The sequence below is a fragment of the Ciona intestinalis genome, chromosome 4 (assembly GCF_000224145.3).
Source record: "Ciona intestinalis chromosome 4, KH, whole genome shotgun sequence".
In the NCBI taxonomy this organism is placed as follows: Eukaryota; Metazoa; Chordata; class Ascidiacea; order Phlebobranchia; family Cionidae; genus Ciona; species Ciona intestinalis.
Genome location: NC_020169.2, coordinates 4,089,709 through 4,101,266, shown reverse-complemented (window position 1 = coordinate 4,101,266; position 11,558 = coordinate 4,089,709). Strand labels below are relative to the sequence as shown.

The following is an 11,558-nucleotide window of genomic DNA, read 5'->3' as shown; positions in this document are numbered from 1 at the left end:
GATCTTCGGGGAAACAGCATGAGATGTAGAAATAGTAGGTAAAAATATTTTGGGGAGTGATAACTAGGGATACGACGTGTTTTCTATACGGTGCATCTGGAACAATTTCTAGTGGGACGTTTTAATCAATTCAATGTATCTGCTTTTTCGACGATGTCACAGCATAGTGCTACAGAGAAAACGTTTGCGCAAGAGCTAACCAAAGGAACTGTCACATTATTTCCGCTCGTGTCAAATCGTATCTCAGTTATCTCGTGCTGCAAAGCAAAAACGGGAAATGTTTTTATTACGTGAGGAGCATGACGTCCTAGGATTTAGTTTGTGGTGTATAAAACGTGTGTGAAGCAGAACACACGTGTTATAGGCCTACTTATAACGACTGTGACTGCACATAAATAATATCCTGCTTCGTTTTTAACACATAAATAACCATGTTGCTAATAATATCGTACTACCAATATATGACCGTGAATAAAGGTTTATAATCTCACGCATTGTAACTGAAATTTAAAAACCAACGCATGGTTTTTCCAACCAAATGTAAATAGGTTTTTAACTGCAAGCGTGTTTTAACACACTTTTTTGTCGCTATATAAAAGTCATTATTATATTCCTTTAACGTCGTAGAGTCGCCCATAACGTGTTAGCCATCTCATTATACGTAAAAAGATTTTACTGGAAATCATGTTGGCTTCCAGTAAGAAAGGATGGAGATGAAATATAATTGTCATCGGAAACGGGATATGAGATGCCTTCAAAATGAAGAGTTTATATGGGGATAACTTGACACATCGAAGTGTTGGTATTGTTTCAGCATCCTCCGAATGCTATAAGTAAAGAGTAAATTTAGATCATACTTTTAAAGTGTTTCGATCGCTGTGTGTAGAATGAATAGGCCTGCAATAGGAGGCGTTTATGTAGAGGGGTATAGTAGAATATATATCCCTTACCAGTAAAGAAACATGCGTAGTAAAACTCGTAAAAGGGCACTAGATACACAACATTTGTGTTATAAGAATAAATCGCATTTCACTCTTATTTAAATGATATATAAACAAATAAATCAGCAAAGACGATTTAACATAAAACTGTAGTTATACCTTTGGTAAAGTTGTTTTCTCTTAAATAAGTTTAATATTTTGGGGGCTTAAATTACGAGTATTATTTGCTACAATTATATTCTGTTTTTCAATCAGATAACTCCAACTCTCTACCTCTGCAATACGTTGGAATTTAAGAAGCAGTTGTCGACATAGTGGTGTCTGGTTTTCAATGTGTAAATTTGGTTAATTTACGCCTGGATAACCCGTACATAACTATTGTTGCATATCAACTTTTACTGTGAACACGGAGTTACGATCAATACATGGCTATTCTGCATAAAAGAATATATAGACGTGTTTAATATTATATGCACATTTGGCGTATTGTAAATTTGACGGTCAATGAATGATCAATAAAATAGCATACTTCAATATTGCTTGGTAAACCAATGAGTGGAAACTGTAATACAATATGGTTTTAATCTCTTTGGTCTCGACGCAAAACGAATGCCATAGGAAACAAAATTGAAAAATAATAAACCATTTTAGTTAATAAATTCAATAACCCTTGCCCAATGATCTGTATTTTGCGCCCCATTCCAAATTTAGTGCACGCACTTGTCCCCAATGGTGTTTTTGATGGAAATACAAAGGCAACACTTTTAAATGTCAGGAAAACGTCATTGATTTGACAGAATGTTGGAATTCTTAAACAACAAACTGTTCTGTCACCAGACAACAGACGTTAGATAGTTACGTAAACGCACGCTTTCCGTAGCATACGTGGTTTAAATTAATACGTAGAACAATTTAGGATATACGAACTTATAATACGAATTTCGGCAGGTACAGTATGCAATAAACATGACCGATTCACGAAAAATCGTACAATCTTTTTTAATTATTTTTCTGACTGTGAATTTACAAAACACAACGGCCGTAACGCCTGACATTAATCGAAAGACAGCAAGTGATATAATCGGCGATTTATCAAAATCCCAACTGCAGGAACTGCTTGGTATGATTGAGAATCCGAATTCCCTAGATGGTAAATATTTAATGTCACTTTATGTAGTGAATTTATTACTTTGTGGTTTTATTTATGTTTTACAAATACATTATGTTTGTGAAAATCTAAAATGTACAATTTCATTATATGTGGTAAAATGTACAGTTTCACTATATGATGCAAGTTTATAGTAAATGAATGTTTTTTTATTTAATAATACACTGCTGTTTGTCATGTGCCTGCGTGAATAAATAACTCACAGTCAATTACTGTCAGTCCTATTAGCACCAAGGTGGTATATCTAATCTCTAGATTATTTTACCAATTTCCAAATGACCCAAATAAATGGTTAAAATATCACAAGCTAAACAATTCTTACAACAATGTACACTTAAATATTTTTTTTGTATCTTTAAGTAAAGATCCACAAGAAACTGTGTATTTGTCTAATGCCATGGCACAGTTGGTTTAATGCTCGTTGCTGCTTCTATTGTGGGCGTATGTGTCCTAGGCAAAACACAACTCGTAAGCTGGCCCGAGGTGTATGAAACAGAACACCCCGTGTTATAATGACTGTCCCTTACCGGGCATGCGAGAATAAAGCAAGTTACGTACATTTATTTAATTAATGAAGTACATATTAAACAATGACCATTTTTGTTTCTTTCAGGTACAAATTCTCAATGCGCTGGACAGTTTACAGAGAACACAAACAGAATTATCCGCACTGAGGATTCAATGCATAATGGGGCAAAGTTCTTACAAGTTTCAACCGAACATATGACAACTGATTCATGCAAACAACTATGTTGTGATTATAAGGACCCAAATAATCAACAAAGGTTAGAATTTGAAACTGCACTGATGGTATTAAAATAAACTTAAGGCTTATTTAAAGTTTGTAACCAACATTTCGTCTGCATTAATAGGCGAGGTTCTGTGTTTACCAAAAAAGAGAAATTTCAAAATTATGTTATTGGACCAATACCAGTTTGCGTCAGGAACTGCCAAATTCTGCCAGAAACCAATAAACGTTAGCTCTCATGTCAGAACAATTGAAAACTAGTTTAAAGGTTACTAAAAAAGGTATAATTTTCTAACTACAATCAGTGACAGCCTCAAGAGACTAAATCATGTTCGAATTAATTCCGTGGACAGCAAAATCTGTCAGTTTAATTTTTAATTAACATCAGTCATTTTTCAGCTGAGAAGAGTAGAGTTGACTGATTGTGCAATATTTTACTACCAAACCTACTCCACTAACTACCAAACTATTCCATTAACAAGATTTCATTTACTATGTTACTGTAGACTAACAGAATTCACATTAATTAGGTGCGACTTATCCGTGTACCAAGCGAGTAGCACCCGCTCAAGAAAACCAAAATGTTTCATATTTTCATGTTTAAACGAGTCAACTGGAGAATTCAGTTGTTTGTTCTCAAATCATGCTGGTTATACAAGCTATAGAAGAAGGGAAGCAACACCGAAAGCTGTTGTCCTGGTATGTGTATGCCGCATAGTAGACACATTTGATTGAAATTTGACCTATAAGATACTTGGACAAGCACTGGTATTACGACTTTTGAAAAAAGCATTCTAAAAAATGTGCAAAGGCAAATAAAAAACCAGAAAACATGGGATCTGTTGGCCTGTAACCCACTTTTATGTATTGTTTATATGCAAACAAACAATTACTTACAGGCAAATGATGATGTGTCTCAGCTACAAGAAGTTATTGATACCTCAACAACTACAACAACAACCACTACAACCAGCCCTACAACTACAAGTGCACCAACAACTACCACTACAACAGCTATAAGTGAAGCACCTACAACTACTTCAACAACAAGTACAACAACTCAACCAACAACAACTGCAGCTCCTACCACAACAACAACAACAACTGAAAGTACGAAATATTTTTCATTACATTTAAGTTATAACAATATATACATTTATATTCTTTCATTAATCAAATAACAGTATATGAAATTTACCATGTAATTAAACAATTGCCAGATCAATATTTGCTAATACTTAATACATTTAGAATTATTTAAAAAGCATATTTAATACTCTTTGAGTATGATATTATAGCTTTAAAAATTGCCATGCAGAAAATTGCTGTGGTAGGTTGAGTTTCCACATTATTTATGTCGCCACAGTTTTTACATGCAACAACAACTACTTTACAGAGGAATCATGCAACACCAACTGTGCACATTATGAATGGGCATGCGACAACAAATGTTGTATTCTTGCACGATTTGTTTGTGACCACACTAACCAGTGTGAAGATGGCAGCGATGAAACTGATTGTCCTGAATTACAAACTCAACCCATAGGTTAGTGCTGAGTTAATTTAATGTTTGTTAGGAAATCATGCAAACACAAAAACCATGCAAAAACAAAACCATTTTTATTTGCTGTGCAACAGCCCTTGCAAAGTTGTTTTTTACTAGTGAAATATATGTTAATTTTTAAGGTCAGAGTATCAGTTTTAAAAGGTACATTATGCCTACTGCGTAGTAATTAGTAGACCAATAGTAGAATATTTTTATTTTGCAGTCAATACAACATTAAAAGTGGTTCCAGTGACAAAAGTGAATGTCGTTGTGACGGAAAAACCCGAAGTAGAAGTAGTGGTTGATGATGTGATAGTGCAGGAAAGTGTTTCACCTGAACAGGGAGCTGTTTTACCTCTTGCGCTTGGGCTTGCGGTCACGGCCTGCATCATCTTAATGGTGGTGTGTAGGATTCGGGTCATGAGGAAAAAATTGCGACGGCATGGAGGCCCCTTACGCATGGATGAGTCAGATTACCTTATTAACGGCATGTATTTGTGATGTCACAATCTTGTACACTGTTTGCACTTCACCACTGCACATAGGCGTACTGTTTTTTTATATCTAGGGTGACATTGTTACAATGTGGTTACACTCAAAGTTGTCAAACACCGGGATCCTCTTATATTAATGTGTTAAATGCAATATAATTTGACTCTTTTTGTTTGTATAGACACCCAACAGCAGAGTGAAAGTTCTTTTTTTTCATATGAGGTCCCCCGTTTCAAAATTTAAGGTTACATGTCACCCTACGCACCTGTAATGTTACACCTATGCCACTTCGCAGTACCATTTTTAATCATTAAGATTTTATTCAGAAGCATCCTTTCAATCGTCAAAGCAGTTTATATTCGAGATTATGTTTCTTCTATGCCATGAGTATTAACCAAATCAATTGTTATAAATAATCATACTGATCATGCTGCCTTACATGATGGTTTTACGTATTTCTTTTATATAGTTGGGTGTTTTCTACGTGTCATCTGTTTTAATAAACCTGTTCTACACACAACGATCACTGTTTTGTTCTTCTGTACTGCAAAGTACTATATCTCTGTCTGTCAGTAGGAACTATCGGATAGAATGTATAAGCGGGTAAAAACACTGGTATAACCCATATGATAGTTATAACCAATATAGGATCACGTATGAAAAATACCTAGAGTTCTCAATCAAGGCTTGCTGTTAGCCTTGATATCTTGTCAGCCTTCAAACTGAAAACTAATTACATTATGCATAGATACTTGAAGCTAGAATTGCCATGAACATTCTAGCTGTGGGTATCTTGGTAGTCTTAAAACACAGTTACATTCTTATATATCTATTTGTATCAAAACAAAACATAATCCAATATACAGTATAAAAATAAATCTGCAGCAAAAGTTATTTTACTTATTTTCCTTCTTTTTCCAATTCCATCTCAATCTTGGACTCTATGTTCTGCCAATTTATTTCAACCTAGAAAGAAAAAATATTATGTTAACATGTCCTACTTTCTAAACAAAAAGTAAATTAGCAGATGATTTGGGCATGCTTGGTAGGGCAAAGATACTATTTTAAGCTACTGGTTGGTGATTACTAATAGGGTTCGTACAAATTTATAAACTAAAGTCTGTGTGAGTTGAATAAGTAGTTGAGTGATTACATTAAAACAAAAAGATATTGGGTTTAATGTCTAACACTGATATATGTATGCGTTCTTGGGCAAGCCACTTAATAGACATTTCTTGAACCCAGTGGTAATTTATAAGTTGAAGCACCCTAGGTGTCAGGTAATAGACCATCTCTGGTCTAAAACTCAGCTTCCAAAGCATGCGAAAATTAATTGGTTCCCAGAAAATATATCAACAGTATAAAACAGACTAAGCAACACTAAAACCTACCCCTTTTGAATACTGCTTAAACTTATTGCTTGTCTCTTGTTTATGGATTTGGTTGAGATAAACTTGTCTGTAGCCAAGCACAGTATCCACATGTGTTTTGTGTTTAACAGCAAGCTCCAAAGCTCTTTCCCAGTGAAACAAATCCAAATTGAGCTGAATAGCACGGTATATAAACCCTGCAAATGAACAATTATGACAAAAAAAAAGATTAATAAAATATAAAACACAATTTTTTAGAGAAACTCAAATTAAATTTTTGTAACAAAAAAATAGTTTGAATTTCAGCTAGATTCACAAAATATTATCTGTTAAAAACTTACTTATGTTAGATAATTGGTGGTTTAGGTAATGTGGTATTGGACACTAGACCTACACACAAAGTCTCAATGCATATTTGCCATGCCATTAAGCCCTCACATTTTTAGCTTAGAATAAAACACAAAAACATAGGATTCCAATGTTTTACTCATTCTTGTTGGCTTACAAACCATTAATTCAGGTCTTAACTAACACATACATACCTCCTTGTATTAAAATAGCTTCAGCTTCATTCACACTGCCAGATAGTAAAGTAATCTCAGCTGTTCGAACTTCTTTTGAAGGTATGGACTTTATGTGCTTCAGGTATTCAACTTTATCAACCTAAAATAAAGAATTTAAACTTGGAAAAATACTAAAAAAAATTAGCAAACACATAAGAAAAACTGACCAAATAAGTGAACCATACATTTCAGGAATCAATATTTTAAGTATGTGGTCCAAAAAGTATTGCCAGATGGCGGCTAAATCATCTTTATTTTCAATAAAATCTGTAATATTCTTGAGAAATATCCATTCTTGAAATTTATATTATGTAGGTGAGATATTACGACTCTTTACAATAGCAGCAGAATATACATAGGCAAACTGTATTATTAATATATATGTAAGATATGTAGACCTCTCCAATAGCAGCGTAAGCAATCTCAGCAGTAGCAAGATCCTTTTCTTTTAATGTCATTGAAGCCAAGCAAGCCCATAGCGATTTCAGTTTTGCAAACCTGTGAACAAGCCATGTATTAGTACAGGTAACAAAATATATGGGAATGTCTAAACTGAATGTAGTGCATGAATTAGGAAAAAAGAACAAGAAAAACAACTTTAAACCGTACAGACTCACTGATGAACTAGTGTTAAAGTGAGGATCTATATAGTAACTCCAATTTATTACACTACAGTACAACCAAACAAACCAAATATATATATATTTATTGTAGTATTAGTATTGTAGTATTAGCATATATATTCCCCACCACTCACCTGCACAACCTAACAGCTTCGTTCCATTTATCTGCTGCCACCAAGCGGTGAAGCATGGCAGGATATGGCATGTTTGAAATCGAACAAATTGACCCGTCTGCTCGACGGACTATGACCGTATTCTCATTAAAATCACATAACTCAGGATTTTTACCGAACTCACTGCATAATTAAACTCTGTTTATACTTGTAAACTTTAGCTTTACTCAAGTATATAGCTTTGCTGCCAATTGCTGGTATATGAATTATAAACTTTATCATACACTTAGTATATCTGTTCAACATGGTCTAAAATTAGGCAATTTATACTTGCTTTTCTGGTATAAAAATTAACCATACTTCTAAAAATACCTGCATTCTCTTTCATGTAAAGTTTGTGGCAGAATATCCTTATCAAGAAACAAAGCACGAGGGTAAAACCAAACCAACAACTTCATATCACGGAGTCCACACAAGATGTTAACATTGGAATTCCACTTCAAACTTTGCACCATGGAAGCTGTGAAGGCAATTTATGGAGGAAATAAATATGGGGAGAAATTTACTTACTGTAAAACAGTCTACTTTATAAAGTAAAAGTTGACATACATTTAGTGCAGCAGAAAAAACTGGCAACATTCTAATTACTGGAAAAGCTGACAACACCTTCACATATAATTTTGTATTTCGTATTTGTGTCGCAAGGATATGGTTATATAGTTTGTTTACTACCAACTGAACAAGAAAATAAAAAACTTGGATCATTTTACTCCAATCTACTATATTCAAAACCGGTCAAACTTACCCAACTTTGGCAACCTGTGATTGGAAGAAGTTTTCCTCACAGGGGTCAAATACAGGTCATGGTTTTTATCAATGATTGCCAGAAAACGGTCGGACATTGGACCACACTGGCTTAAGTGAACGGTCAATATCTCCATCTGTAGAAAAGATGAGCAGTTTGAGTTTTTATATCGTAATCTAGGCTTTAGTGGGACACAGTGTAAAAGGGACTCAAATTTACACAACTGTAGTGCAGGTTGGGGGATATGAATAAAATAGATACAGTTAACACATAATACCCTATATTTTCTATTTGTGTTGTTTTTAACAATCAGGTTTATGTTTAATGGCGTAATCTTGTATTTTATTAAACAATAATCTAGCAAATAGTACAACACTCCTATACATACGGTGTGTACAACAGGTGCCCCGTCTCCAAGCAGCTTTCCACTGTTTGCATCATACAACATAACTGAGTGATCATTCTTTACATCGCGTACAGCAAGGACATCCGGACTCAGTGATACAGTCCGGATGCTCAAAGAAGAGCCACGAACTCCCCCAGGAAGCTTGGGAGAGCAAATTTGACGACCCTGTATATAAAAGGTGAATTAGGAAAAAAATAAGGCGTTTCTTTTTAAACCAAACACTTTGGTATGAGGAGCATGAATCAAAAGTCAAAACACCTGTGTTAGAATAAAAATATAATGACTGTTCTTGCCTGCCACTTTAAAAGGCCATTTTTACACAGTGTCAGATACCGATTGTTAACCAAAGTGCCATTTTTTTGGCACCAGATTTTTTAATTCTTTCCGACACTAATTGTTAAACCATAGTGAATGCAAAAAAATTACCTCATAACTGTAGATGTACAACCCAACATGGTCTACAATAAGAAAGTGCCTAGAAAAAGTTATAGATATACAAGTTACTTTTCAATCAAAATATGTACAACATAAACAAAGTGTAACAGTATTAGAAGTTAAAATGTAACAAAATATGTTTAATAATAATACTAGAAACTAAGTTTACAATTTCCACTTTATGATTAACTTACTTTTCACATTGTTGGATAAAGGAAATGTTCCCATCCCGGGGATCAAATATGGCGGGCGTGTTGAAGTTGTTGGTGCTGTGTAAAACATAAATGTTTAGTCAATTTTTTATATTTTTATTTGGGGTTACCATTTAAAGGCCAGTTAATACATTGACTAATGTCATGTATGTAACTCTTCTCATAAGCCATACGTAATCATTCCAGCTTTAAAACTCAAGATACTATATTGATTCTATTTTTTGTAGAAAAGGTTGGCACCTCATGGATGTGGGACTTGAAATTTAGACCACAGCTGACTGTTACCCCACATATCACATATGTTGGTAAATAGTAACATGCTCAACTCTTCTAACCAACAAAGCACTTGACACACCTGTAGACTAAACACTGTGAAGAAGTAACCACTACAAGATGTTTAAATGCAAGTGACATCTTTATAACTCGATCTCGTAATTCCAAAGTTTCGTGAGCGTCATTCACAACGTTTCGTACCTTTACAAAAAGTTGAGATGAATTATTTTATGTTAAGTTGTTAACATATAGGTTTTAATTATCTCAGGTCCCATATTATTGTTTTGCATCATGACCAAAGAATACCGGGTTTGATACTTATAGGCGTATGCACCTTTAAGCAATTTAGTGGACATTGCTCTAATAAGCTTTGTAGCATCTTGGGCAATGGACCGACCCTGGTTGTCCTTGTCCCCTAGGTCCCATAGCGTTTTTTTTTTTTTTAAATTGAGCCTAAAACTTTTGTAGGTGAAACTATATATCAAACACATCCCAAACCTCAATAGTTTTTCTCCCAGTTAACGTCACTTCAAATTCGCACCACTCTAATCTCTTCTCGATACAATGAGCCAACATCACATGACCATCAGCACATGCTGCAGCTACTTGTGTGCCATCCATGCTCCAAGCTACATTGAACACACTGCCAGTGGTTGGCTTCTCCAGTCCATGCGACCACTAAAAATGAAAATGTATTTTAAATCTGTTTACCGTCCTTGTGACCACTGAAAACATGACAGTTTAATGCATGGAGAATAAATTTGAAGACACTCTTGCTCCAAAACTTATTTGTCTCCGAAAATATTGGTAATTAACTTACCCCTGATCTGTCACACAGTCTAAGCATATTGAAAGATCCTACAGTAAATAGATTCCCATCTGGTGACCAAGATACTGAAGTAATGGGATAATCATGGATAGCACTTGAATATAGAGGTCTGCCATAACTGTCCCATATCTGAAAGCAACAAAAACATGATAATTATACTGTTTTGTGTTTAAACTTCATATGGTCATATTGTTCATTATATAGAGAAAATGTAAGTGCATAATATGCTATAAAAATGATGTCCTACAAATTACACAACAGGGGATTTAGAATTAAGCCAAAATTTGACCTTTACAAAACAGCAGTGGCAAAGTGAATTACATTCACCACAATAATCAATAAGGTTCCCTATGTTTGACCATTATTGGTGTAATAAATGCACAATAAAGTATTTGTAAATGTATTTTAGCATTGTAAAGAATGTAACCCCAGATTTTTATTAAAAAGCTATTACAACAATCCACACCTTGTATTTACAATCTTCCCCTCCAGACAATATAAGATTATTCACTGAATTCCAATCAACCTTTAACACAATCCCATCATGAGCTTTCCATGTCAAAGGTTTAGCTGAAGGTTGAAGAGGTTTGATTACCAATTGCTTACCGTTTGTGTATAACACCTGAAAGTAAACGAAATTGGTGTGTTTATGTTATAAACATTGTTGGTACAGTAACTTTTTCAAGTAAATATCTCTGTATTTACAATTTGTATATAGCTAACACTTGGTGCACTAGTAGTGTCCATCCCCCCATATTTATTTATTACAGTTACAGTTTAAGCCCTAAGGCCCGCAAGTAAGATCATGAACTACTTTTAGCAATTACTCTGTATTCTTTCATAAAGCATAGTTACATTGTCAGATTCTGGACTCCACACAACCGAATAAATACAACACGGTAGTTGGGCAAGAGTTGAACGTAACATTCCAGATCGCGATCAAATCTTTATCTGACCATCTTCTCCAGCTGCATAATTTAACAATTGTGAGGAATAAATATTGCGGTATAAGATGTACATTGTGGGTCAGGCAA

General features: G+C 34.5%; 2 protein-coding genes and 1 non-coding gene across 4 annotated transcripts in view; 2 read left to right on the top strand and 1 right to left on the bottom strand.

The window, feature by feature from the left end:
• Positions 1 to 1,261: 1,261 nt before the first annotated feature.
• mir4113 (microRNA 4113) lies at positions 1,262 to 1,311 on the top strand. The gene has a single exon (NR_034509.1). It is a non-coding gene; the product is annotated as a microRNA 4113 (primary transcript).
• Positions 1,312 to 1,817: 506 nt separating this feature from the next.
• On the top strand, positions 1,818 to 5,415 carry LOC100182584 (low-density lipoprotein receptor-related protein 11). Its single transcript, XM_002119675.4, has 6 exons — positions 1,818 to 2,091; positions 2,723 to 2,894; positions 3,388 to 3,556; positions 3,757 to 3,967; positions 4,254 to 4,403; positions 4,627 to 5,415. The coding sequence occupies exons 1-6, from the start codon at positions 1,908 to 1,910 to the stop codon at positions 4,902 to 4,904; spliced, it is 1,164 nt and encodes a 387-aa protein (XP_002119711.1). The 5' UTR covers positions 1,818 to 1,907; the 3' UTR covers positions 4,905 to 5,415.
• A 293-nt stretch (positions 5,416 to 5,708) lies between these two features.
• LOC100184954 (intraflagellar transport protein 80 homolog) overlaps positions 5,709 to 11,558 on the bottom strand; it is a 7,738-nt gene continuing 1,888 nt past the window's right edge. Inside the window, exons 1-15 of one of the 2 annotated variants that reach the window (XM_009860044.3) lie at positions 11,380 to 11,489; positions 10,991 to 11,146; positions 10,516 to 10,653; positions 10,194 to 10,373; positions 9,778 to 9,896; positions 9,405 to 9,479; positions 9,202 to 9,250; positions 8,758 to 8,940; positions 8,370 to 8,505; positions 7,937 to 8,084; positions 7,586 to 7,747; positions 7,227 to 7,326; positions 6,808 to 6,928; positions 6,287 to 6,462; positions 5,709 to 5,861 (exon numbers count right to left, since the gene is read on the bottom strand). In XM_009860044.3, coding sequence (XP_009858346.1) covers positions 5,796 to 5,861; positions 6,287 to 6,462; positions 6,808 to 6,928; positions 7,227 to 7,326; positions 7,586 to 7,747; positions 7,937 to 8,084; positions 8,370 to 8,505; positions 8,758 to 8,940; positions 9,202 to 9,250; positions 9,405 to 9,479; positions 9,778 to 9,896; positions 10,194 to 10,373; positions 10,516 to 10,653; positions 10,991 to 11,146; positions 11,380 to 11,451 — 1,881 coding nt within the window. In that variant the 5' untranslated portion in view covers positions 11,452 to 11,489 and the 3' untranslated portion in view covers positions 5,709 to 5,795. Of the gene's footprint in view, positions 5,862 to 6,286; positions 6,463 to 6,807; positions 6,929 to 7,226; positions 7,327 to 7,585; positions 7,748 to 7,936; positions 8,085 to 8,369; positions 8,506 to 8,757; positions 8,941 to 9,201; positions 9,251 to 9,404; positions 9,480 to 9,777; positions 9,897 to 10,193; positions 10,374 to 10,515; positions 10,654 to 10,990; positions 11,147 to 11,379; positions 11,490 to 11,558 lie in introns of those variants that run through there. The other variant, XM_002119561.5, reaches the window with a different exon arrangement.

Bases quoted from the DNA above. Each gene is read 5' to 3' on its own strand.
- LOC100182584 (XM_002119675.4), top strand. From the start codon at position 1,908: ATGACCGATTCACGAAAAATCGTACAATCTTTTTTAATTATTTTTCTG. The intron at 2,895-3,387 runs GTTAGAATTTGA...CACATTAATTAG, and splicing joins GACCCAAATAATCAACAAAG to GTGCGACTTATCCGTGTACC. The intron at 3,968-4,253 runs GTACGAAATATT...ACTACTTTACAG, and splicing joins AACAACAACAACAACTGAAA to AGGAATCATGCAACACCAAC.